At 39.1% G+C, this 27,344-nt stretch overlaps 2 protein-coding genes across 2 annotated transcripts; both read right to left on the bottom strand.

Annotated features, from left to right (window-relative positions):
* Positions 1 to 961: 961 nt before the first annotated feature.
* xpo1a (exportin 1 (CRM1 homolog, yeast) a) lies at positions 962 to 18,455 on the bottom strand. The gene is made up of 25 exons (XM_040004166.1): positions 17,829 to 18,455; positions 17,154 to 17,286; positions 16,898 to 16,999; positions 14,714 to 14,786; positions 14,535 to 14,596; positions 13,556 to 13,600; positions 13,280 to 13,461; positions 12,630 to 12,678; positions 12,417 to 12,536; positions 11,631 to 11,759; positions 10,190 to 10,348; positions 7,678 to 7,860; positions 7,272 to 7,410; positions 6,726 to 6,907; positions 6,437 to 6,593; positions 6,113 to 6,276; positions 5,783 to 5,917; positions 5,488 to 5,671; positions 5,069 to 5,175; positions 4,058 to 4,252; positions 3,784 to 3,952; positions 3,107 to 3,241; positions 2,769 to 2,928; positions 2,174 to 2,270; positions 962 to 1,817 (listed from the first exon to the last, which is right to left on the bottom strand). The coding sequence occupies exons 2-25, from the start codon at positions 17,277 to 17,279 to the stop codon at positions 1,671 to 1,673; spliced, it is 3,201 nt and encodes a 1,066-aa protein (XP_039860100.1). The 5' UTR covers positions 17,280 to 17,286; positions 17,829 to 18,455; the 3' UTR covers positions 962 to 1,670.
* Positions 18,456 to 18,802: 347 nt separating this feature from the next.
* On the bottom strand, positions 18,803 to 27,265 carry fam161a (FAM161 centrosomal protein A). Its single transcript, XM_040004167.1, has 7 exons — positions 26,476 to 27,265; positions 24,557 to 24,825; positions 22,891 to 24,120; positions 22,485 to 22,652; positions 22,190 to 22,289; positions 19,852 to 19,991; positions 18,803 to 19,757 (listed from the first exon to the last, which is right to left on the bottom strand). The coding sequence occupies exons 1-7, from the start codon at positions 26,629 to 26,631 to the stop codon at positions 19,475 to 19,477; spliced, it is 2,346 nt and encodes a 781-aa protein (XP_039860101.1). The 5' UTR covers positions 26,632 to 27,265; the 3' UTR covers positions 18,803 to 19,474.
* Positions 27,266 to 27,344: the final 79 nt, after the last annotated feature.

Raw genomic sequence — 27,344 nt, 5'->3', positions numbered from 1 at the left:
CTCCCCAATTTCCTGTCTATCATCACTGTCTCTGCCAATAAAAAATATTTTTAAAAAAGTACAAACTTGTACATAGGCTGACCAAACTATTTAACATGAATATTAGAGCAGCACTTAGCAAACACATCTGATCTCATTGGAAAGTCTTTTATACCTACACTGATATGGAGTGAGTAATGCACTAAGAACAAAAAAATGCTACATCGTTTGATGAAAATGATCAACCTACAAAGTGCTGCTTCAAAGACACCTACAAAATCAAAGTGAAAAAGTATGTGGGTAGCTGGTCCATTTTGCAGAAATTTCATTGCAGCAACTCAAAGTAATGCTCCGCAGTTTGTATGCCTGCCATGACAACATTGGAGAATGCACCTATCTGCTCCCCGAGGAGCTCCTGGACAGTCTTGAGGTGCAGCCTGGTGGCATCATATGTGTGGATGGAAACATAACATTCCACGTGTTGTATAGAATTTAGATCAGGCGTGTGTGGGGCCTAGTCATGCTAGGATGCCAGAGTTGACTCAGTGTTGCTCCTGCAACAAAAGCAACTCATTAACCCCCTCTGCTACCTAACTGACCAGATCAATATTTAAAAAAAAATGAATTTAGTTAATTTGATGCTATACTCAATTAAAAAGTGGTCATTTTTTGCACAGTGTATATCACTGAACTAAAGTATAATTTATCCATTTTAAAATGTATAACAAAACTTGTTATTACTCCTTCTGTAGTATCAAAGAAGTGCTATATTTGGATAAATGTGCAAGTTGATTTAGTTCAACATCTCCAATGTTTCATATATGCGTGCTGCAAATAACTGACTGGGCACCACAGTGGCTTTTTAAGTGTAGTGATTATTCACTTAAAAACTGCATCTCATCTGACACATCAGTAGCACCTGAAGCTTATCTATTTTAGGTCCTTAAGGTTAGGCTTACAGAAAGAAGAGAATCATACAGAATGTTTTGTAAAAATAGCCAACTTTATATTTTCAGAGTACTAAGACAGCTTTACAAACAGGATGATATGCACGCACTCATCCAAAAGCAGAGGAACCGAAGCCCTGAATTTATCAGAAAGCCAAAACAAAAGAAAAACAAAAAAAAAAACCCACACTCAAAAACCAAAACAACAAACACAGGAAGCAAAGGAGTACAAATGGACCCCTTGAACATCACATTCGTTCTGCACAGTGCACATGGCACTTGTGAAACTGGAGCAATCTGTCACATAACCATTGCAAGTGTTTCAACATTATATATATATTACATATTAACAAGTGGGAAGGAAGTTGAAATAAGCATGTAGTAGGTTAAAAAATAACCATTACTTCTTACAACTTCATGCAGGTTTAAATGAATGCATGGCCAAACAAAGCTTTGACAGCAAGAAGGTAACAAAAGATGGCATGTTACATAAACAATGTATATAAAAGAAGCTGGTGGTGGGGAGGAATCTGTGCCAGAGTTGGGGGTAGTAATAAGGGGCGATTCTCATTTACATATTGACAGAATTTGGTCGACATACAACCGAGTGCCGGGTCCCCCCCTCCAATTCTCTTCAACACACACTTGCACACAACCACACTTGGAAGGAAAACAACAGGAAATGTCTTTGCTCCCTGTTGAACTTTCTCCCTTCAGAGTTGGTCCGTGGGGGCTATGGTCACTTTAGTCGCACATCTCCTCTGGCAACTCATGGGGGTTGAGGATGCCGGGCACAGACATCTGGAGCTTGTGTTTTTCTTCCTGGGCTTGGCGCAGAGCTGTCTCTCTCTCCTCCAGGAAGAGGTCTGACGTGTCCTCACCAGCAAACTCCTGCAAGACCACACAAGTAGACGGTTTGGAAATTTGGATTCATTTGGGTGTGTTGTGCTCCTTAAACCATACAGTTTCAACACCAATGCTTTTAAATTCAACTCTTCTACTCTTAAATTCTATTCTTCTACTAAGAAGCAGGTGTCTGCAGTGTTTTCATTGATGAATAATATCTTTATGCTCATGTAAATTTGAGCACAAAGGTTGGTATACTTTGGATCCAAGCTAAGAATCATTGCTCATTGGCTCAGATAAAACTGTTTTGTGTTGGCAAAGAATATAATCATCTTCATTTTTGCACTTATACCTTTCTTGGTCAGTTTCTAGCTGTCAAGTTTTTTTGGCCATTTTCTCACCTTGATCTGCACAAGGAAGTCCCTTAGGTGCTCCTTAAAGGCTGGGATATCCTGATTGAGGCTGAATAGACCCGTCACAAACACCTTCACCTGGGCACTGTAGATAAAACATTCAATGAGCCTCAAGTCTGGAAAGTACAACTTGTAAAACTGTGGTCAAAAATAACATCTGTTGTAATTCTGCAACAGTTTAATTTTTTGGCCTCATATTCAAGAAAAAAAGCGCCTTTCAAAACACTCAAGGACACTTTACAGAACAAATAAGACAAGCATAAAAACAGGAAATGAACACAATAATAAAACAAAGCAACTAAAAGTCCTGCCCCCCACGGTAATAAAATGAAATGAAGGAACAGAAAGAAGAAGAGGAGGATCTGAGGCACCGGGATGGGATGGAGATCTGTACCAAGTCAGAGAGATATGGTGGGGGGAGAGAGAATGAATAGCCTTAAATGTGTGGAGGAGTATTTTGAAATTAATACGGAGTTGAACCGGGAGGCAGTGAAGCTGCTTCAGGATAGGTGTGATGGTGAGTAGAGGGAGTCCTAGTAATAATACGGGCAGCAGAGTTCAAAGCAAGGTTCAGCTGACTTACTCTTGGAGGTGGGGGAAGGCTGTCTTGAGCAGGTTGGCGATGTACTCCTGGACATGTCCCTGATTGTTGGCTGGGCTTGCAGCACTCAGAGCAACACTAACTTTCCCCTCTTCCACCAGGTTAAACATATACGCCAAGATGGTGGCATGCATCGTTAATCCTAGAGAAAGGGCAGAACAACACGCTGGTTATTTAGTTACTGGCTGGTCTTATAAAAAAAAAAAAAACTGGCTCCTGACTACACTGAAAATGGAGTGCTGCATCATTATTGTATTTATATAAAGGTCAAACTGAGAAGCCTTTATAATTGTGTGATGATACATTCATAATCTCTTTACCTGCAGTGTGAGATGTATCCGTGACCACAGAAAAGATGTGCTGCAGAATGTCACAGAAGTACGTCTGGTAGAAGCTCTGCGCTGCTGCTTCCTCTGCAGAAACATTCTGCAGGAGAGTATATAGGATCTGCAAGCCTGCAAAAGAGGATGTGACATCCTTTAGATCAGCAGAGATTTGAGAACAATCTGCACTACATACATATGAGTAAGGTCAGTTTCAAATTTTGCGTATTACTTGATATTGTATTGTGTGGTATATTACTTTTATTTTGAACTGTTGTGCTCCATATTTCTATTCCAGCACTGCACTAGAATAAAAACACTAACTGTGCATCATATCTTCAGATGTTCAAAATTTTTATCCCATCCTTACTTATCTTATACATAGTCTCACTTCATTTGTTGAAAAAGTTTAGATTCTCTCACTTTTAAGCATTTTTATACCTATTGGCTGCCTCTTGTTAAACCCCCCCCCCCCCCAAAAAAAAAAACCAAAAAAAACAAAACAAAACAGGAACAGCTTGTGAACAGCTTATGGCTCATATGATCAGTCTCAGAGCTGATCACATTAGGGATACCCGATCTCAACAACATCACATCGAATCAAAAGCAGAAAAAAAGCATCTCCCTCTGTGTTGTCTGAACAATCTAACAGGGTTAGTGTTTTCAGTTCAGACCTGTGTCAGCCACATTTCTCATCGTATGCTTAAAAGCCCAGATGATGGAGTCCAGGATCAGTTTGAACTGAGCTGGGGCAATAGATAGGAAGGCTGGGAAGCACTGGGAGGTGGCAGCCTGAAGGAGGTAGAAGAAATGGGTTCTGTGTTCTGGAAATTCTTCAAAGTCCTGCAGGCATAAATGGAAAACAAGGAGTTAAGAAGGGTTATAAACTGTTCAACTTTAAATTTTTATTCTATTCTATCAGATACAGTTAAATCAACTCAGTTAAACCTTGTTTATCATGTTCAGAGTGCACTCGAAGACAGCGTCAAAGATCATGGGAATTTCTCCGGTGATATGGACTCCCAACTTGTTCACAATGGTTGCCATGGTGCTGAGGACCTCAGGCTCCCGGGCAGCTGGAACATTCCTCTGGTAGTCTATGAGCACAGCTTCCAGCAGGGGAGGCACAAAGTTCTCTGCCACCTGAACCAAAGGAACGGCAGCAATTATGATGGGTGTTTCACACCCTCATATTTTATTAATCCTTTATTTATCCAGGTAAAAAATCTCATTGAGATTAAAAATCTCATTTCCAAGAAAGACCTGGCATCATGGCAACAAAAGTCACATACCACATAGGTATATAACATTTAAAACAAATACAATATCCCATACAAACATGTGTAAAATATACAATAACAGATCAAATTAAGAGTACATTAAAAACAATCACACTGAGTAAAAGAGCTGTTCTCTCGTTCCTTTAAGACAGATATTAAAAGATTTTGAATAACTCTTTAGTATAACACACCATTAACTACTGGAGCCTTAAAAATATAATTAGAAGGTGAAAACTGACAACTCCTTTTACAATAATTTACTACATTTACAGACATTTGACTTTAACCATGACAGATTTTAGTTAAGCGTTTCATTAACACAATTTTAACATTATTAATTTGCACTCTAGCTTCAAAATAATAATAGTGCCCATTTTCCAGAGACAGTGAAGGTTTGAAAGAACATGCTTTGGTCATACTTAGGGTTATAGCAGGAAAAAAAAATAATCTAATTTAAGCTTTTCATTGTTTCTGAGGGGAAAAGAAACCCATGCTTACATGCAAAGCAGTTATTACAATTTTCAGTTTGTTACCTGCACCATTTATTTCTTCATTGCTAAATAAATGCAGGAGGGGTTTTATATGAATCACTGCTCGAAACAGAAGTCTCCATAAACACAGATTTGAATCCGTTTCATTAGAGAACAGACTAGAGGAAACAAAACAAGGCCAGGCTCACCATCTGAGGGTCATTGGAGCGACTGACCCAGCCAGAGATTAATTTTAGCGTCTCTCTCTTTACGGTCCTCATACTCCTAATCAGAGGCTGCTTAGTCACCATCTCACCTGTACAAACGAGAAAAACCAACAAGTTTAAGTGGCTGACGTCTCCAACGAGCACATACTGAGGATGAATAAACATTCAAGGGTTTCATCAAAAAACTTGGCAGTAAGTTTTTGCACATTATTTTTTTGGTCAAAAAGGACAATTATTACTGTGATTTACTGGTTATATTGTCACAACAGTGATGCTGTGTGCTTGAATTCCCATTTCTTTACTACTGTAGGTTTTATGTGGTAAGCAGTCTAACAGTACTTTATTGATAAGGCTCAAACATTAGTCTGGTTAATAAATTGAGGGAGAGCCCATAAACTTACCATTGCTTTGGACGGCTGAGGAAATGTTTTCACTTAGACATTTGTAGACGTTGAGCATGTCCAGGTAGATGCGTCCTAGCTGGACAACAAAGGGATGGCCAACAGCTTTGCAGGCTCTGACGTTTGTCTTGAGGATGCTGCCCAGCTGACGCACCGTCTCTGCATCCTTCAGGATATCCACATTCTGTAGCACAAGTCCATGTTAAAGATTAAGCACACACTAACAAAACAGAAGTGGGCTGCAGGCTGCCTTATTGACAATGTAACAGCACTGGCACATTACATGGTTCCTCACCTTAGTGGCTTGCTGGATGATGCTGTCCCACACCTGATTAGGCAGCAGCATGTATTTCTCTATCAGAAGCTCTTGAACAGCCTGGTCTGTCTGAGCTCCAATCATGTAGCCCACTGCCTCATAAAATGTATGAACCTGCAGGAATGGGACTGGGCTTAATTCTAACATAGACCTTTGTCAACATGTAGGTTTGGAACTTAGCAAACGAAAAGTTCTACTGCAAAACACAATTTCCATCCCGTGAAAGTCTGACAGACGCACTTAAACCTATTTAACAGCAGAACTATAACAAAACCACGTGAATAAGTCCAGACACTGGGCAGGGCTCACCTGCTGAGGCTGCAGGTCACAAATGATGGTGTTGATGTTGTTCAGAATCTCATCTATAAAGGGCATCACCTCTCCCACCTGAACCTGCACAAAATGACGGCGGCACTTTTGGGCTATCTTGATGAAAGTATCACATGCCATGTCCTGAACGCCATCATGTGTCTCTGTGCGAGGAAAAAGAGAATAAGCCAAACAAAATCACAATAAGCCTTATTCATTGACAGCAGCCAATGAGATTTAGTGTAACAATGCTTTGCATCGTTTCAACATTCTCCTAACACCAAGCATCAGAAAAACACAAAAATTCAGCACAAAATATCTCACCATGCATAAACTCAAACAGCTTGTTGACGACCGTCTTGAGGAACTTCCAGTGGGCTCGCAGGAAACGAGGATACTGACCCACGATATACATGATGTTTGATGCTATTATGGCCTTGTTGTCTTTGCCTCTTTTCTGCTCACACAAGCCAAGCAGGTCCTGCGATTGTAACACACCTAATCAATTTATATTGTTTGGTGTTACAGAGACTGACAAAATCTAAACATATTTTTCAGCCATACTGATGCCATACTGTGTTAATGACATGTGCTACAACAATGTATGTTTCACCTTGATGACAGTCACAAGGAACCTCTTTTCATCCTCCTCATGCATCGCTCCGCTGATGGAGCCAATGGCCCAGCACAGCATGTTCAGGTTTCTCCACGACCACTCGGTGCCATTCACCTGGTTGTGAAGCTTCTCTGTCATGATGCGTTCAGTATCAGCATAGTCCAGATGAGTCAGATACACTGTGCACAAAGAGAGAGTTACTTAATACAAAGTGCCAATATAACCAGTAAGTGCTGCTGACCACACCATTTTAATAACAAGATGCCAGATCTTTTAATAAACCCATTTTTGGTTTTCATAAATTTAAAGAAAAAAAATCTAATCCTCTTTGAGACCCCACAGGAGCAGCATACATTACTGAAGCATAAAATTACAACTGAAAGGTCTTAAATGTTGAATAACAGCCTGGTACATACAGGACGTAACTTGACAGTGAGAAAAACCCCCTGAAAACTGCACAATTAAAATATTTTATAAATATAAATAAGTAATATTATAAATATAATATTTTATAGTTAGTCACAAGGACCGTTAACAACTTACCAAGAGTCTCTCTCATGTTCTTGTAAAGGTTGATTGCATCTGTGTCCTTCATAAACTCCCTGACCACTTCGCCCTGATCGTTCTCCACCACGAGCACTTCCTCTGGTTTGGCCATACGGCTCACCATCAGTAGACGCACCTGAAAGAAGACAGGGATATAGAGAGTCAGTTAGACACATCAGTTTTGTAAGAACAGTGTAAAAAATGCAATTATTTTGTTTTAGATGTTTGCAAGCATTTTATGCCATTTAAAAAAAACATATGACCAATAAATAATCCTAAGAATATGATTGTAATGCTGTTCAATATAATGATAAGTTGCATTTGGGACAAGAGTGTGACCTCTTAATCCATTGACATTTTGAGGATACAATCTCTGTGTGTGCGTGCGTAATAGCAGCCCAACCTGGGAGAGCACAGGTAGGTAAAGGTGTCTGCGTGGTGGGACATCAGAGAGCAGTGGAGTGCTGGAAGTCGAGAAGGGACTCTCTCTGTAGAGTTCAGCTGCCAGGTGGTTCCAGTATTCCAAACAGATCTTAAAGATCTCCGTCTCCTCCACTTCTGACACCAGCAGCATGTAGTGCAGCGCCTGCAGACAGGACAAAGTGTGGTGAGGCTGGACAACTTTAAATGTTTCAAGTCAACTGATGAAACAAAGGGATGTATGTCATTATTCAAACTTCTATTCTTTTTTTAATGTGGGGGTTATTATGTCATGACTCTTCTGGTCAGTCACAGACTAGTTAAATGATCCTGTTGTAGGTAAAATGTGGTGGTCATCCACAATTACATAACACTGTAAATGGGTTCTCCAAAATCAGACAAAAATAAAGAACCAGCCAGTCAAGAATCACAGCTCTCACAGATGAGAAGCTCAAAAGAAGCTGAAAGAAGAAAATCAGCTGTGAAAGAAAAGATTCTGGCATCTTCATGGACTCACTGGAAAAGTCTGACTGAAACAAAACACTTTTCCGTGGTTTTATAAATTTTGATTTCTTGTGTGTAAAAGTAAGTGATAAGGATTCCATTTCTTGGAATCAACATAATCTCAGGTGCATTTATGAAGATGTTTCCTATCCTTAAAATCTTTGTGCTTCAGAACAGATATAGGACAACTAGGTCTTCTCAGGTCAGTTATTCGTTCAGTATGGATGTACTCAGTGCTTTAGTACTGACATTTGCAAGACAGAAAACTTTTATAACACGATCAGATGCAATACACTTCTTTATAGTGAGCTTTTTAAAGTCAAAAGATCTCAGGATATTCCTCACTTTCTTTAACCAAATGTGGGACATAGTATGCCCTGAATTTGTTGGTTTCAAGCATAATCAAGTAGTCTTCATTGGCTGTCCTATAAATATAGTATGAAGATAATATAATGGTACAGTTTGTAATTTAAATAATCTCCCTTTTACTTTTTAAGCAACTTCTTGATTTCCTGGTCCACTTGTCCTTAGCGTTTTATATTTCATAAAACAAACAGACAAGTTATGTTTACATAATCAAAATTAATGAGCCTTTTTATGGTTAAATTGCAGTACAGATTACTGATATTTCCTGTGCTACTCTCATTCTTCACAGTTCCCAGAACAATTAACTATCTATACTTATTTAAGTGGAAAAGAGAAAGGTCGACCATCCCAGTGTAATTGCTTCAAAATGTATACCATTGCAAAAGTGTAATAAGTAGGGATGGGTACCGGTATCCGGTTCTGACATAAACGGTAGTAACCAGACCGAAAAGCAGCACACATTTCGGTGCTTTATTTCGGTGCTTTTTTTTCCATGAGCTGTGATACACTTTGAATTCTAGCCAATCAGTTTACGTTTCCGAGGATAGTAGGCGGGTCCAGGTACAGGCACGTTCTTTTAGAGCAGAGCTACAGATTAAAAATGTCCCAAGGTGAAGCGGTCAAAAGTCTGGCTGTACTTCACAGCAAAAGATGCAAACTCAGCAGCAACAAGTGCTTTAAGCTGATACTGTGATACTGTCAAAGGAGGTAACACCTCAAATACGATGAAACACCTGGCGACGCATAATGTTTTTGTTTTTTTTAAAGCCGAAAAATGCGCCGTATTTGATAGCTTGCTGCGAGACCTCACACCGAGCGCATCTACTGTGGGTGTGGTGCCTGTTATTGGACCCGGAGTTAGCAACATCCCCCAAAAACCCGAAGAGTAGAGTCCTGGCCCCTAGCCCTGCCAGTGTAGCAGAAATGATGAGGATGATGATGGCAGCAGCAGCCGTTCTTCTCTGCGTGAGTAGCTTAATGTTGTTCGTGTGTAATTTACGTTGAGTAGGCTAACAATGTTATTAAATTAATGCATGTAAGGTGAACTAGCAAACATCATCATAGCTACATGCGGCTGTCTTCTTGTTTGATGGCAGATACTCCCTTCACCCTGGCCAAAAAGGCTAAAATGACCAAAGAAAAAGAGGGAAACAGCTAAACATGAGAGGTTTTTGGACAAAGTTTGTGTTTTTTTTCCCATTGTTTAAGCCCTGCTTCCAGCCAAGAGTGATGCCATATATGCCCCATAGCTGCAGAAAAGGCTAACATTGTTATCTTTTTACAAAAAAAACAGCTGAACATGAGAGGTTTTTGGACCAATTTTGTGTTCTCCATTCTTTAAGCACCGGTTTGAGCACCGGCACCGTTTCAAAAGTACCGGTTTGGCACCGGTATCGGATAAAACCTAAACGATACCCATCCCTAGTAATAAGGACAAAATGCATGAGGAGAAAAAGAAAATCTGGCAGTCACCTGATACAGAAAGGGATGCTAATATAGACAAAAATGACTGTAAGCCACAACATGAGAGTTCAGGGTCCACATGATGTAAAAGAAAGAAACAAACAAACAAAAAGGAAAACAGTGAAAATGTTCTCGTTTGTGTTGCTGTGTTGTCCGCCTACCTCCATGAGTGTCTCGCGTAGGTTGGGCCTTTTCTCAATGAGCTGGCCATGTTCTTTGAGGAAAGTGCAGAGGAACAAGCTCAGGTTCTGAATAAAGTTTTGTTCGTCATCCTTCCCATTGGCGTACGCCACTCTGATGTTTGTGTTTAAAGGCAGCATCTGGCCAAACAGCAAAAAATAAAGAAAAAAAGAGAGAGATTACTGCAAAGCCTTATAATTATTAATTTATCTTCAAACTTGCTTTCATTGAATCCATTTGGGGTTTTGTTTGTGGACATTGCATTTGCTGTAATCAAGTTTTATCTTATACTCAACTATGAGACCACTCAAGATTCAACTTTAATCTAAAACTAGAATATAAACCACAAAGTTATACCAGAAACACTGCCTGTTAAGGAATACTGGGAGATAACGTTTAGTATAGTTTCATTTAAGGAATGTTTTAATGAATATCATGTAAAGTAAGGACCAGGTTTACTTATAACTTCAGAAATGTAAAATTTTCTGGTAACTAAAGACACCCTGATCTTATATTCATTACATTTTATAATCTTCTGTTCAGATAATTTGTCAGGCCACAGCTACGCAGAAAACTTCTCCATCTCATGCACTAGCATCATTTTGTTCTTAGATAGTCAGAGTGGAGCCTGAAGTACTAAAGTACATAGTAAAGCACTTAGTACAGAGACTCTGGAGAGAATAAACGATGACTTATCAAGTAAGAGTTTAAATGTTTGATAAAGTACAGTTTACCTATTGATAGACACTGATGTACAACATAAAATGGGCTACAACAAAACAGTTCTACAGTACAAATAAAGCCTATGACCTGACTTGCTATAGCACCATATGTCAGTCTGCTCAATGTTACAGACGACATAATATTCTTGTGTGTGAAACACAGCTGTGATTATTACATGATTCATTCAGAAAAGCCTGAGCTCATGCAATGGTCTCAGAAAGGATTAAACTCTTCACTTTAGCCTAAGGCACTCTGTACAAGCACATTCACAATACACAGCACAGTGAAAGTAGTTGGTTTTAAGGTGACTAAAAACTCTGTATTTTAATTTGTGAACAGAAAGTACTAAACTATCCACTGCTTCCTCTCATGCTTTGTGTATTTGGGCAGTTTTTGAAACTTATCTGCTGTTGTAAACAGAGCAACTCAGCAAAACTGTTGAATTCACACATACACACACTGAAAAACATTTATGCCCATTTCTGAATGGACTAAGGAAAATTTCTTACTTAATCTACATTTATTTTGGGTCTTTCTTTTACTGAGAGACTGACAGCCTGTGCTGCCTGTTGACCTTTTGTGGAGGTGGAAGGTTGGAGATTTGTGTGTAATAACTCAAACGGTATTTGTAAGCACGTTGTAACACTGAGTGCAATTAATGCAAGAGGCACTCAATACTAATTGGGTCTGAGTGCATACCTGTTTGAGCTGGGACATGGTGAGGGTAAAGAGGTTGACAAACTGCTCCTCATACTGGTTCACGCTCACACCAGCGATCTCAGTCAGACATTTCAGAGTCACATTGCGAAACATGGGTACGTTCAAGAACTGAAAAAGAAAACACAGCAGGTCAGTGCTGACATGTCTATTTTTCTTGCTCCTATAATTTGTGATGAAGGAATGCATTTCTTACATGCATACAAGTTAGCTGGTTAACAGCCTTGACTCAACAACTATGATAGTGACAGAGACTCACATTTAGTCAGCTCAGGGCTCACAAAACTCGCTAGCCCCGGGACGTCGGGCTAGCGAGTTTTGTGAGCCCTGCAGCTGTAACCAGTTCAGATCAATTTGACGATTTTATGATCATTATCTAGCACCAACTGCTTTATATGCATGTAATAAATGACTGATTCCTGACCAAACCAATGACACAACGAGTTCTGGATTAATGGCAATATTTCCACAATATTGTTATGCATCTTTAGGATGAACCACCATAGTTCAGACGGTGGGATCCCTTTGAACTGATTAAGTTGTCAAAATTTAAGGTTAAAACCTTTTCAAAGTTTCTACTTGTAATTGATTCCATGTGCAAATCTGAGCATTTCTTAGACACTTTGCGTGACAACATTAATTTAACTGGCCTTACCATGCCATGTCAGTGTTTTTCAGTATAACCAGACTCACAGACATACTGTATCACGCTGTATTAGAGTTAATTATTTCAAGTTTTATTTAATGAAAGAGTATCATCTGGTTTACCTTGTAGACCAACGTGCTGATGAGTTTCGTCTCAAAGATGTAACCTAAAGGAATCCAATTCAAAAAGCGGAGTAAAGTCTCCAGGGTAGCGTGGACCAGTGGGGCATTTTGGGAATTTTCCTATGGAGAAGAATTATACACATCAATTTTTGAGGTATTGAGACTTGCACAAAATGTTTTGAAAACAACTGCGAAAAAAATTGTTTGTCTTACCATTACAAACTGGCACAGCTGGAATATTTGGGAGAACTCATTGCACATGCTGACAGGGAAAAGAGAGCGGAGTGTAAGTACTCATCATCTGGATTTTTTTTTTTTTTTTTTTTTTTTTTTTTTAAAGCTCTCACCCTTTTTCCCCAAGTCTAGCGGAGTCTACCGTGGCACCCAATGAGCCAAATGACCAACAATCTGGCTTTGCGTTGACCAGATTAACAAATGGTAGTAAATTTTACATACTGCTGCTAAAACCAATTAAAGTGGAGTCTCACTCAGGATGTCAGAGTTCACAATCTTCCCAGCCTTCTTCTGGGATAATTGCTACATTTTGTTAACAAAAGGTGCAATCTTACATCTATACAGCTTTTTTGGGGGAATCATCAGTATACAAATGCATACAAATTACAATATAACCTGCAGGTTTTGGAATGCAGTATGATTGATCGAAATATGCAATGGAAACGCGAGAATGCACAACATCAAAAAAATATGATATCTCTAACTGTGCCTGATTGGACTGAATATAAAAGACTCAAAATCAACAATGAACCAATATTTCTCCTTCTTTCAGTATTCAGTACTCAAATGTAAGACCTGACGTCCACTATTTGCTCGACATAAGTTATACAGTATATCAGATCAGTTACCTGTCTTTGAGATGCTTGGCCTTCACCTGGGTCATCTGGCCACTGGAGAAGTCAAACACCTCTTCACTGAGCAGTTTGAGGATGATCATGTTGTTCTGACAGAGGCTCTCACTGGTCCGACTTGCACCCACAATATCACTTATAAAAGTGGGCCAGTGTTTGGGCCATTCCTGCTTCAGGATCTAAAAGTCCAGAAATAGAGCTCATCATCAGCATCATTGCTTTATGTCAAACAATAATAATGTACACTATATCAAACATTAAATGCCTATTTACCTGTACAAGGATCATGTTGAGTTTTGAAATGTATACCCCCTCTTTCTGCAAATAAACATAAAAAAGGTTACATGTTATGTTAGCTGTTAACTATTAGCAACTACCCAATAGCCACATTAGCCATTTTTAATCAGTCACGTAACAGCTAGCAGACTATGGTTAGAAAAAAGATTAATAAATGGTGCAGGGCTGACTGGGTCATGGATAGAATATTGAGCAGTAACAGACTGGATTACGGACACATGGGAAACTAGATGGGTTGCTGGCTGTGCAGAGCAGCAGGGGAACAGTAGCTGAACAGTGGAGAGAATGTGACAAACTACTCTGAGCAAATTTTGGAGGTGAAGTGAAGAGCTGCAGAGTGAGGCAGGACAGAGTGAACACTGGATGAGCAAGAGGCTGCAGATCCGGTGAAGAGAAGGCAGATGTGTACAAGATGATATACTTTTCTGCTTTTGGAATAATTTATCCATGTGTTAATTATGCATTTCTTATTTTGTTGTTGCCAGCCATAACTTCAGTTTTGAAGTGCAACCAATCAGTGAGTGATTGGTTCAATCTGCTTCACAGTGAACACTCTTGGTTTTTTATCGTTTTTATATTAGCATAAATACATTATTATTTGTAGTTTTTCTACAATCCTCTTTGTCTTCAATGATTAAAAAAATATATCTTGATATGTTAGGTATTCTGCAGTTGTACCCTTTATCTATTGATATGTTTTAAAATATATTTTAACTTCAGTCTATAATGAAATCTAAATCATTTGTAAAATTAACACATCAAGTTTTTCAAGAAATGATGTCTTTGCCATTACTTCTGTTGTTGCACAATGTGGTCAAACTTCCCTGTGGTATCAAAAATTGTGTCAAGTATTCTCCTGAACATCAGAACAGAGTTTGAAATTCTAATATCGGGACAACCCTATTACAATGACACGAGTATGTTTAAGTGCACCATATCACGCAGGACACCTTACCTCCATGTTCGCAGGATCAGAAGAAGTCTTGATAATCAGTCCAACAACATACTTCTTGATTCCTGAAAACACAGACATGTGTTGTTCAGAGAAAACTGACTGCACCTTTCAGACAAATAACATATCTGAGGAAGAAAACACACAGATATCCTGATTAATGTCATTAGGGTGATTTTTACCTTCACACTGATTTCTTGGAAGAATCTTCCAGCGTGTTTTGATGACTGTCTCCAGAATCTGAAGAGCATAATACTATTTGGGAGGGGAAAAAAGAAAAAAGAAAAGAAAAGATGAGTTAGAGCTCTGAAAAAGACTCAATCCTTTCATCACGATTTACAAGCAAAAACAAGAGCTAACCTCAGGAGAGTCTTTGCACTGTCATGTCTCCACGGTGACCCCATGTGGACAGCTTTGTGCAGCCCAAAATTGATGACCCATGGTCTTTAGACATTGATATTACTGGGGCTGTCAACGAATATTCTAAATTCAATTATGTAATGGAATTCACAAAGTAATTAGACATTTAATTGTGCAAATTATTTGACTGTGGAAGGAGAACCCAGCAATGGCTGCGAAGGTGCAGCTCTGGCTGCGGCAGAGTTTAGATACACAGCTACTGGTGCGAGTGAGAAGTGACCTAATGTAATTAGTAAACGTAAGTGGATAAATATCAGCTACCAAAGATAAACACTATTAAGTCATAATATGCTTAATAGAAAAACCTTTAGCTTAAATGAATCTTTCAAGATATTTATATGGGTGTATTAACATAGTTATCAGTAACAGGCTAAGGCCTAATTTAGACTTTTTCGGTGCATCCTACAACATAACCTACGTAAGTGGCCAATTGTGCATGGTATAATATGTGTTAATTATCATATGGTTATATCCTGCTGTTTTATATATGGTGCTAGTAGATAAAAACAAAAAGCTGGGATTTCCCCCCTGATCATTTTAAAGTCCTTATTGATGCTTTGATTATTAATCCATATATTGAGATGATGACTGCTCTCTCATTGATAAACTCAAAAACTGCAGTGAAGAAGTTCAAAGGAATTCACATGATGAATCAAAGGTACTGAACAGGCCTTTCACAATAGCTGTGGGCTGCAACTTGTAGTTACATCTTTAGGGAGATGCATTTCAGGTTACACTGTAAAGTTTAAGAGATATTTGTGCTCATGACAGACTTCCCACTTAAGCTTTAATCCCCAGTTAGTTTAGATGTAGTAGTTCGTTTTTAAAATACACAAAGTTAGCTCAAACTTGGTTTTACCTTTAATTTTTTGAAAAGCACCATGTGGTAATGACTGCAGAGAATTCACAAGCTAATTCTGCAGCAGTGACTTTACACCCACACTCTTCGGGGAAATTTCTGATTTTGGTCAACTGATTGCAAAACAGTGGAACCTTAAATTTGCTGACTGATTTGGCTATTGAGAAAAGCTTCAGGCAGCACTGATCCCTGATGGTTTGACTATGTCCTGTTATATGTTCAAAAAGATCATTGCTGTTCAGCACATTGAATGTTTATTCTATATAACTTATAACTAATAATTTTATTCGGTTATTTTGTAATGTGCATTTATGTAACTTTCTGTTTAAATACATATACCAGAATGTATGTCTCTCACTGTACTACTTTGCCTTTTTCTGAGTGTGCAATATTCAAATAGTTGGAACGTGTGTGTCTCTCTCTTTTTTCTTTTAAAGCAATAATCATATATGACCTTTGGTCAGTGTTGACAGGTAAAAAACTAATTGTAGACTTCAGCCACATATTTAGTCACTGTTCTTACACAAAATATATACAAGTGTGGAATTGGCATTGTTATAATAATTGAACTGTTATAAATGGACACATTAACCTTCAACACTTGCACCTCTCAAGCCCTACGAGTTAAGCATTTAACTCTCTTGCAACAGCAGCTGTGTGTACCTTAGACCAAAGACAAATAAGTGTGCATACTAAGCACAGTCTCAGAGCCATTATATACACAAATGGAGACAGTAGCAATGCCAAAAGAAGCCCAAAACAAACATTCTGACAGCACTGACAACTGAAGATAGCATCACAAGAGTCTTTAAATCCGTGATCTAGTAAAAAAAGGCACAGCATGTAAGGCTGTCAAAAACTACTTATTTAAAGACAGTGAAGCATGACCCATTGACTGTACAAGATATCCAGTAAACACTAGGTCAATCATAATGATTTCTCACACCTCACCTCCCTGAAAGCCTAAGCCTTATGTGGATAAAGCAATAAGCTTCAGCTCACATTAATACACTGGTCCTCAACAGTGTAATAATGTAGCTCGTCTAAGGCCCTAGCATTCCTTAATACATGCTTGTTATGCTCACACCTTAGTTTTCATGTTCTGAGAGAACTCCAGGATGGTGTCGACTCTCGTCCAAGCATCAGGGTGGTCCTTCAAGTTTGTGAGCACTTCCTGGGCTACTCTTTGCTAGAAAAGAGCAACATAGTAGCAGTGGGTTTAGAGCAACTTAAAGTATACTTCAATTTAACATACATGTATTTGCTACAAGACAAGCTCCCAAACCCATTAGGGACTTGAAAGTAGCACTGCTTTGACTGAAGGTGAAACACATAAAACACACCTGGGATCCAATGTCATGATACATGGAGTTGACAACATTGTCCAACAGATTTATGTCCAATTTCTGGCTGAAGTCCAGCAGCTGTCTGGCTGGGTGATCTGCCAACATTGTCATTTCTGCTGGCATAGAGATTCTGACAGGGGAAACGAAGAAACAGAAACCTTAACCCCAACTTTTCCTTGGGGGAAAAGTAACAAAAGAACTACCAAACACAAAAGAACCGCATCTGTGATTAAAATTTGCAGTACAAGTGCTAAAAACTAAGCCTTTTAGTGTTGAAAATTTACACTGTAAATACTAACACATACTAGATAAGTGGAACGTAAAAAAAATGGAATCGACAACCGATATTCTGGAGAAATAAATAAGTCAGAAACAGGTTATTCCGGTTTTGCCATCCCCTCGTGGTAAAGTTATGACAGTCACTGAAACAAACAATAAACTGGCGAAACACGAAACAGCGCCGCCAACCCGCAAATACTGCATTCAACACACGTCCACTCAGATCCGTTTGCCACTATTGGGCGCAATTAAAGGTACCAGTTTACCAAGTACAATAACTTGTAAGACGTCTGAGTTCTATAACCGGTTATTATTACCAATGGTGGTTAGTTTCAAAACCGATACACCCCGACGTTAGCCTTAATAAGTTAATGGTGATCAGACGCGACTTACCTGATAGTTGGTGTCCGCTCGTCGAAAACTAGTGATGGTTTTAATAATGTGAGCTCTAACAGAAGACCTAAATGTGAAACCGCTAAATACGATACAAACTAATTCGCAGCTTTATCTCATGGCACACGTTTACGTTACGCTGCCCTTAAAAGTCGTTAGCCAAAAGCTAATAGTAGCTTTCCTCGATTACACCAACAGTCGTAATTTAAAAATGCTGTTAAGCTGGATATTCATCGATTTTTTTTAGCGATATATTAAAGAATATCCGACGTTTCTTGTCTTTAGCCACTCTGAAACATAATTGGTAGGCTACCAGTTACATCCGACCAGGCTAATAGCAACTTAGCGTGCTAATGGAAAAGTCAATGATTTAGGTCCGCTGGCTAATGTAACATCAAGCTAAGCTAACACCAGAGTTTCACGTAGTCAGACTTGGAGTCGTATTCCGGGTCACAAAGTAAAAATAATCTCGTTTTATTTCTGGTTCTGTTCGCACACACTGTTGGGAAGCAAAGATGTTTAAGTGCGTGCAAGTGTGCTCTTCCTCTAAGCTCACGCTTCCAACCACGGACCGGTTAAAACCGGTTGAGACCGGGATATTCATTCTCGGTGTTTCGACCCGCCGAGCGCCGCGTAAAATTTGGACTAAGCACCCGCCTACTGAGCATCTAATTGGTTCAGCCATTGATTTCGTCACGCTTTATCATGGGCTGTTTGAAGCTGTCAATCTGGCTCATCTCCCTCCCCCTGTTTATCTTCCACTCTGACCTCTGCCTAAGGCCCAAAGCAACAAATACTGAATTACTTAAATGCTTAACCAAATTACACCATTTTTAGTTCTTAAATGAGTGGCTTTTTTTCTACACGAGTCGTCATGATATAACCGAGGCCATGTGTCCAGGAATGCCAGTCAATGAAATATTTCACATAACTAGAAATCTTTTATTCTAAGCCAATACAAAAAAGGACAGCTATCGATTAAGTATTTATATATAACACATTTTGACGTGCTAAAAGAAAACATGCACATTTAACAATTAAATAATATAACTATCTGAGAATATACTCCAAACATTCAAGTTACATTTTGCTGTTTCTTTATTAAGTTTATTTTCAGTGATAGTTTGATTTAGTTGAATTTAGACACTGCTTAAAAAAGTGGGAAAATGTTAAGAACTAAAGCAGTACATCACAACAACAAATATGAACTATTAGTACTAATTCAGGACACATTCTGATAATGGAGTGCTAGAAAAGACCAGTGAAACACAAGGTTCTCCTAACAGGGCAAGTCAAAGTGTGTGTTGTGACAATGGCTTGTGGCTGTGTCTGAAGTTACTTCCTCAAGCATGAAATTTATGTTACTGTTATGCTTTCTAGTAAGTAAAATAAAGTCGTTATCTTAAATGTATGGTAATGAAATCACATAATGCAATCATTCACATCTGTCACAGCCATGACACAAAAATGATAGAAAACTAGAAAAAATAGTGAGTTTCAAGGGATGAAACAGAGCTGTCTTGTTTCATCAAGGGATGAAACAAGACAGCTCAAGCTTGAAAGTCCTATAATAAAGAAACATTAACCTTTCACAAATTGGTCAGATTTCTCTCTCAGAGAAAGAACACATGATGACATTTAAAATATCAGTCCTCTGCCTCCTGCTCCTTAGTGTCAGCAGCATGTTCACTGTCTTCTGAGTAATTCTCGTGATCGTCTGAGTATTGGTAACTTTCATCAGAATAATGGCAATCATCCCCAAGACAATCCTTCTCTGTGTGGTGACTGTCTTGGTAATTAGACGAGACCTCGTCGCTTTCCTCGTCTGCTCTTCCTCCCTCTTTCTCGGCTGGATCATCCACATCATCATCCAGGAAGACTTTCCTATAGTGAACTGGTTCATAACCCAGGTCTGCTTCCTCAAGGTCACTAATTATTAAAAGAACATAATGAGTAGTGTACCAACTACTTATTAACAGATAGAATACTGAGTTTAGTAAGTTTGTAAGCGTCACAGATTTACCTCTGCTTGCTCTCGCTGGATGGAGACAATTTGGGTGAAGATCCTAATTTGCCTGCTTTACAGCTGATAAACTCCTCTGTCACGTCACATCCATGCAGGGTGTTGGTGTAGTGTTTATCTGCAGCCTGTTTGGCATTCCTCTGTTACAGCAGGACAAATTCAAACTATTAGAATAATTAAAGATGTACTGTAAAGAAGGAATATGTTCTACTTAAAGAACATATTCCATTTAATTACTTAAGAAGTAATAAAGAAAGTAATATAAGTTAATGGCAGTCACAATTTTTATAAATATCATAAAATCATGATAAATTATGATATTTATGATATAACTCGGTAATAAGCAATAGTCATATGAACAAAAAATATATGATCATGAAAATATGGTGATGGAATAGGATGATGAATAGGTTGTTTGAGATAGAAATTCAAACTGTGGAATAATTCATATTTTTGTGCTGTTGTCATTTTAAACAAAAAGTTTACTTTTTTGACAAGAAATGCCACCTTGGCAGGACCCTGTTTTTGGGTACTTGTGTATGTGTGTGTGTTAAAATGTGTTAAACCAGGCCGGGTTTAACCTGATTGCTGTGAAACAGCTGTTTCACCCTCATTCAACCCCAGCGACTCTGAGTGACCAGAAGTTCTCGCCTGCCTGACTTTCACCTACCGGAAATAGCCCCCTGACTGTAACCCCTAGCCATGATCTTGAACTTCTCCCAGACCCATCAATAAAGTCATTTCAGAGAGGCAGGCTCTCGCTTCAGCCACTAAGAGACCGTGGGACAGTTTTGATCTGACTAATGAGCTGAATTTATGGCCTTCTGACGAGTCAAGTACGCAGAGTTTTTGAAATCAACCAAGACAGCTTTGCAGACTTTGTAGAAATACACAAGTCCTTACCAGCTGCTCCACAACTCAGTGTTGCTGGTCCCCTCACCACATTCAGGCGTATTCCCACTTACAACATTACTCTTTCAGATTTTTTTTAATGAAATGCCAAAGAGCCATTTTTAACCTCCAGTAAAGAAGACTTTGCATTCATTTGGTCCCCAAATAAGGGTCCAATGTGGCATTTTTGGTCAAAAAAGTAAACCTTTTGGTTTAAAATGATAGCAGCACAAAAATATAAATTATTCCACAGTTTGAATTTCTATCCTAACCTCCTAAGACCCGAACTCTTCCACAGCATGCATTTTTGATTTCTCTTTGATATTTGGGCTGATTGGGACCCAATGAATGTAAAAACAAAGAATGACCAGATTTTTTTTTTACCTGATTTTTGTTTCTAAGAAAAATGAGAGCCACATATGAGGATATTTGTTTAAAATTTCGATAGAACAGTAGCAGTATAATGTCCTCGTAAGTGGATATCAGGCCCTTGTAGAGCAAAATTGAGTATTTTGGTCTAAATAACCCAAAATGTGATGTCCACATATGTGGACGCCAGGTCCTAGGAGGTTAAACAGCTTATTCATCATCCTATTCCATCACCATATTTTCATGATCATACATCTTTTGTTCATATGATTATTGATTATTACCGAGTTATGTAATATTATAATTTTATTATAGTCATAAAAATGATGACTGCCATTAATTTTTATTACTTCTTTTATTACTTCCTAACTCATAAATCGTGGACATAATTCACTGATTTGACATAAAGTACCAAAACCAGCAAAGAGAGGGGGAGAGAGAGAGAAAGTATCATAGTGATTGTCATAGTGTGATATAATTTTGTTGTTGGATACAATGTTTGTGTGTGATTATCAGTAGAATGAAGGAGTGAGGAGAATAGAGGGAGGGAGAGAGAGAGAGAGAGAGCGAGAGGACACACGGATTGTACAAGAGTGGATAGATAAGATAAGATAAGATAAGATAAGATAAGATAAGATAAGATAAAGATAAGACAAGACAAGACAAGACAAGATAAGATAAGATAAGATAAGATAAGATAAGATAAGATAAGATAAGATAAGATAAAGACTTCATTTATTCAAAGGGAAATTCTTTTGTGAAGTTAGCTGGAAAAACAATAGTTATATTTCACCAAAAACTTGAAATGCATTTAATGGATGCTTTGTGTGCTTTCCAGCAAGAAAAGATTTCTGCTAACATTTTGCACATGAATATTTACTGCTTGGCTTCTTTGTAATTGTTGTTTCATCGAATTAAAAGCTATTTCGTTCTAATTTCCCTCACATTTTTAAATCTTTAGAGGCACATATATCGTCATGATAAAACCCAAATGGTGTAGTAAAAGATGAAAGACAGCAGGTTTGTCATGCAGGTGATGATGTGATATGATGTGGCTATGTAGTGGTTACACAATCACCTGTGCAACTTGCTCCAACAACAGTGGCCTTCCCTTCACTCTCTCCTGCATTTCTTTGATCTCCTGCTTGTATTCCTTCCTGCGCTGAAGATCCTGTTTCCTATAAACATAAGAGTGCAGTGGATCATCTTTCTCATTAAAGAACATGGAAAAAGAAAAAAAGTGCATTTCCTTACTTTAAGACAAATATAAAACTCAACTTGAATGCATGGCCATAGGAACTTGCAACCAAGCGTTTCTTGCAAAAACCTGCTCAGCAAAGCTTAGAGTGAAAGTAGCGCTGTTTTCAGCATACCTGAACTCTTTGAGCTTGTTTGGATGGGTCTGTGAAAGAGCTAGGTGGGGGTCATTGGCCTGGGCACGTTTCAGAACTAGCCCCTGCAGCCTCTTCTCCCTTTGCATCTGCCTTTCCCTCCACCGCTCCTCCTCCTCCTCAGCCTTCTTCCTCTGCTGCAGCACCTTCCTATTCAGGTAGAAAATTTGGTCATGGATGTAGGAATGTTTACAGGTAGTGCAGGTAATTAAGCTTATGGGTGCAAAAACAAGCTATATAAGTGTATTTGGCTATAAGGGTTGCAGGGGAAGCTGGGAGGAGGCCTTCTTTTTAATCACGGAAGACAGCTGGTGAGGACTTTGTCTAAATGGGACAATTCACTGTCTCTACTAAAATGATGGAAGCTTTTGGTGCCCTAAGGTGGTACCTCACGGCCTCATGGCGCTTTTTTGTGGCATCTGTGACTTTGGCAGGGAGGACCTCCAGGCTACCTGAGAGGGATGAACAGAGGCTTGAGTTTGGCGTCCGGGTTGGCCCAGGGCTGATGTATGGCCAGCGCAGTGTTCGAGGGCTACTCTGCTCCTTCTCGATATCAGTCAGGATCCGTTCCCGGTGTGAGGAAATCTGTGATGTCCTCAGCTCAAATGGTTCACACGCAGTCGCAGGCTTTATCTCTTTTCGTTTCTCCAGATGCTTCTGGAAGCGCCTATAACTGGCATTGAAATCTGGTACCTCTTTGTTTATCTGCGGCCTGTGTGAAAAGCCATCATCCCCCCCGACTCCAGCTTTGACATCTTTGCGATTCTTCCGTTCACTGAGCCGTCGTTTGAGCATGCTCGGAGGCATGGAAGCATTGTGAAGCATCTCCTCAGCCCTCATCTGTATCTTGATAGACCGATACAGCTGCTCCTCTTTCATCTGCTCCCCTGATGCTGCTATGTAGACAGACTTTGGCACAGGCTTGGCCTTGAAGGGTTTCACTTTCTCCTGATCAGATGGTTGCAGGTGACGTAGTTGTCTCTGCTCCTTCTTCAGCCGCTCCCGCTCCAGGAAGCTGAATGGCTTCTGTATGGTCCGGAGATGCTGCTCTTCTCGCTCTCGCATGGCTCGCCGTCGTTCCTCGTTGCGCTCTTGTAGCTCATCATAAAGTGGGAGGTGAATGTGTGCAGGTACGGGGCTGGCACGGAACTTCCTCTGACACTCCGTCAGTTCTTCCAGTTGCCGTCGCAGCTCTATGTTTTCCAGTTCAATCTCTGAGCGTGTCTTTATGCCTCGCTTTCGCTGCTCAGCCTCACGTAGTGTCATCTGGAAAGGTTTTGGGACGGTTACTCTATCTTTCCAGTGCTCCCGCTCTCTATCTTTATTCCTCTGTTTCTTGTGCCCTGTTCTCTTTTGTGGTTTATTTTGGTCACTTGTTAGACTGCGCAGCGAAGCAGAGGACAGGTGAGCATGATAGGGGGACAGCTTAAAGTCCTTCCACATATTCTTGATGTGCTCTTTGGGGAAAAACAGTATGCCTTTTTCAACATTGTTGCTGGCAGTTTGATCTTCATCTGAGGAGTCTGAATGCCCAGAGACCCATCTGAGTTCAACAGCAGAGTGAGACTTCCTCAAATGACAGTGTGAAGCTGTAGCAGTAGCATGAACCCACGGCAGTCTAAAAAAAAAAAAAAAAAATAGAAGAAGAAAAAACAAACTTGAATAAAAGTCATCAATAATAATACCAATTATTCAATTTATTAGTTTTGTTTAAGAAAATGCTGTGAAAAATGTCAATCACAATTTCTCAAAGCTTATTTTGTCCAGTCAGCAGCCCAGAATCTAAACAAATAAATTCCAACTATATAAAAGCCTCATAAAATTCTTAAAATTGTCAAAAGTGTCAATATCACTGGTTTATTGTTGGATACAAAAGTTGTGTGCTTTTCTCTAATCAGAAAAGGACTATGGTCACAGGTTCACATTTGCATAGCTTCACTATATGTTTTGTGGGGTTTTTGTCTGTTTAGTGTTGTTCCAAAAATTCTTTACATACAGAAAGACAATGAACAAGTGTTTAGTTCCTTACATAATACTGAACAAAACCCACCCACCTCTGCCTTCCATCCATCACTGTCATATCTAATGGCTCCATGGACTTGAGCTGCAGCTTTTGGCAATACATGCTCTCCAGCTCTGCCATGGTGTGCAGGTGGGCCTTCTTCAGTTCCTCCAGCTTGCTGTAGTACTCCTCATTGGAGAAGAAGATTTGACTGAGGTCGAGGCGATCTCCTGCTGCTCTATAATTGTTTATCATGAAAGGGCCTCCTGTCCCAGCGCAGTCCTCATCACAGTAATCAGAGCCTGAGTCCTCATACTCCATCTGAAATAGTCACAACAATCTCATACTGCAATCAGCAGCCATTTTATATCTAAATATAATAAGTGACCGAAATACACCGCACTTATACACTGCCCTGCGACAGACTGGTGACCTGTCCAGGGTGTACCACGCCTCTCGCCCTATGGCAACATGGATAGGCTCCAGCCTCCCTGCAACCTTGCATAGGTGGAGGAAGATGGATGGATATGCTGTTCCAGTGTTGGATGCTTATGTTAAATATGATCAAAGTTAATAATGAGTCATAATAACAATAAAGAGGTCAGGTAATGTACAAGTAACCTCTGTGAGCCACATGAGATGTTTCCATTCTCGTTTTGTTTTTGGCTCTGTGTGTCAGTGATAGGGGATATCCTTATCTCACCAACACTTTTACTGTGGGGTCAGATGCTTCTTCCAGCTGCTGTTTATCTCTTCAATTTGCAAACGGCAGCAAATCATGAGAAAGTTTGCTGGCTTATTAGGGAGAGGAGCTAAAACAGCTTGTTTCAGACAGAGGATGGACTGAGGGGCTGTATCAAGTCCCAGTATAAGATGAATAGGTAATATCTGAGTGTGAATCATGCAAAGCTATTCTAGAAGAGTCCAAGAGGCAAAATACAGAGGTGGAAATGACCAGAATAGGTCATCATTAGATAACTTTTTGAACAATATATGTTTGGATTCAGTATATTAAATGTTGCATGGAATAAATATACGAATTGTGAAGCTGTCACGTTGATCCATTTCATGTTCCTACATCTTCAAACATAATGGCTTAACCACCATTCATTGAGCACTCCTCCAGGACTAAGCCTATTATGCTGTCACAGCAGCGACACTGACCATATGTTGAGGCACGACAGGCAGACACACAATTTACATCAGGTGTCTGCCTTCACAACTTTTTACTAAATTATCAAGATCCTTGATGGAAGAACAGCAGAAGATGAGTGATTTTAGGATTATACACTAAATGTGACATCTGATAATGTGGCTGAGATGGAAGTCCACAAATAGTATGCTAAACAAATTAAACAGATCAAATCCCTTCCACCACACAGGCTGACCTTAAACTGTCAACGGCCTGTTGGAACCAGATCAGAAACAGTGTGTGGCTTACTTCACAAAGTAAAGTCTGGATAATAATGGAGAAAAAAAAACTTTAAATACAAATAGCTGATTCTACTCTGTTCAGACAGACAGTTTAAACTTAATATTCAAAATACAATGTCTCAAATTGTAATATGTCAAAGATCCCAGTAACAATAAATGTAAAGGTCTGTATAGAATGACCGGGGGTCTATCTATGTTAAATTACTATTACTAAATTATTATTATTATTATTAAAAATAAATTTTAACAATTGTCGGAACAATAAATTACTTTTTTTGCAGGATTAAAGTATTTACAGTGACTTAGTCTGCAATTTTTTCTCCAGCATGTAAGTAATTCACTTTCTGTGTGGATTTTCCTCCACCATTGAGGAAAAGGAAACATCTAAATTAACTAACTGTAAATTAACCAGAAAGCTACGGTTCATGTCAGTAAAAGGGGGCTGGCAGGCTGATTATTAGGGGATTTTTAAACAAAAGGCAGGTGTTGTAATTGATAATCGGAATCTGTACACAATTAAAACTCAGTAAAAATTACCTCTTTCTCGTAATCCTGGTTGTCGACGTGACCTGTAACCATGCACGGCAGGACTCTCTCGCGTTCATACGAAGCTAACGGCGCTTTGGTGTGCGGGTCTACCGGCGTTTTCAAACATGAAGTAACCAAAACGTTTTTCCGGTGAGCATTTGCCATGTTTTTGTAAATGTTGCTTTTTATTTTATTTATTTATTTTTTAAGTTGCGTCACAAAATCACTTGTAGTAAGAGTACTCAGACGAGATGACAAGCTCGCTCTCTATCCACATCCAGGTAGCAAGTGAAGTCCTTAGCAACAGAGAAGCTTGGTTGGGAGGGAAGTGACGGAGAGTGGCAGGAAATGAAAAGCCTTGGGCTCCATACAAATTAAAAGCACCAGAATTTGTGAAACGAATAGTTGAACAAAAAAATAATGTTGCAATTGCCTTAATGTATTGATTAATACTATGACATAAGTTATGGATGTGGAAAAATTAATCCTCCAGAAGTACCCTTACTCACAAAATTGCAGTACCCCAAAATAAATTTTAAGTCTAAAGATATGGTTAAATCTTAAGTACTTTGCATCTGTGATGCAGATTACTTATACAAATTAGCTAGAACAATACATGATTATTTTTGAGACTTATATGTTCTTGTCTGCTTTGCGTGATGGATATTTAAAAATAATGCCTTTTATTTGATTCAGTGGTGAAATTTAGCAGTTATTGTTATTCTTAACTGTAATCTTCAGTGTGCAAGTTTGCTACTTAGACATATGACAGGTATCTTGCATGCTCTGATTATACAGATTAACAGAAACAAGACAAAAGGCCAAGATGTAAAGGTTCAACTTGCTTTAAAAGATATAATCACACAGACAGGGAATGA

This window comes from Simochromis diagramma, unplaced genomic scaffold (genome assembly GCF_900408965.1).
Source record: "Simochromis diagramma unplaced genomic scaffold, fSimDia1.1 OVJJ01000565.1, whole genome shotgun sequence".
Lineage (NCBI taxonomy): Eukaryota > Metazoa > Chordata > Actinopteri > Cichliformes > Cichlidae > Simochromis > Simochromis diagramma.
The sequence above is the reverse complement of the archived record's forward strand: the minus strand, read 5'-3'. Positions and strand labels throughout refer to the sequence as shown.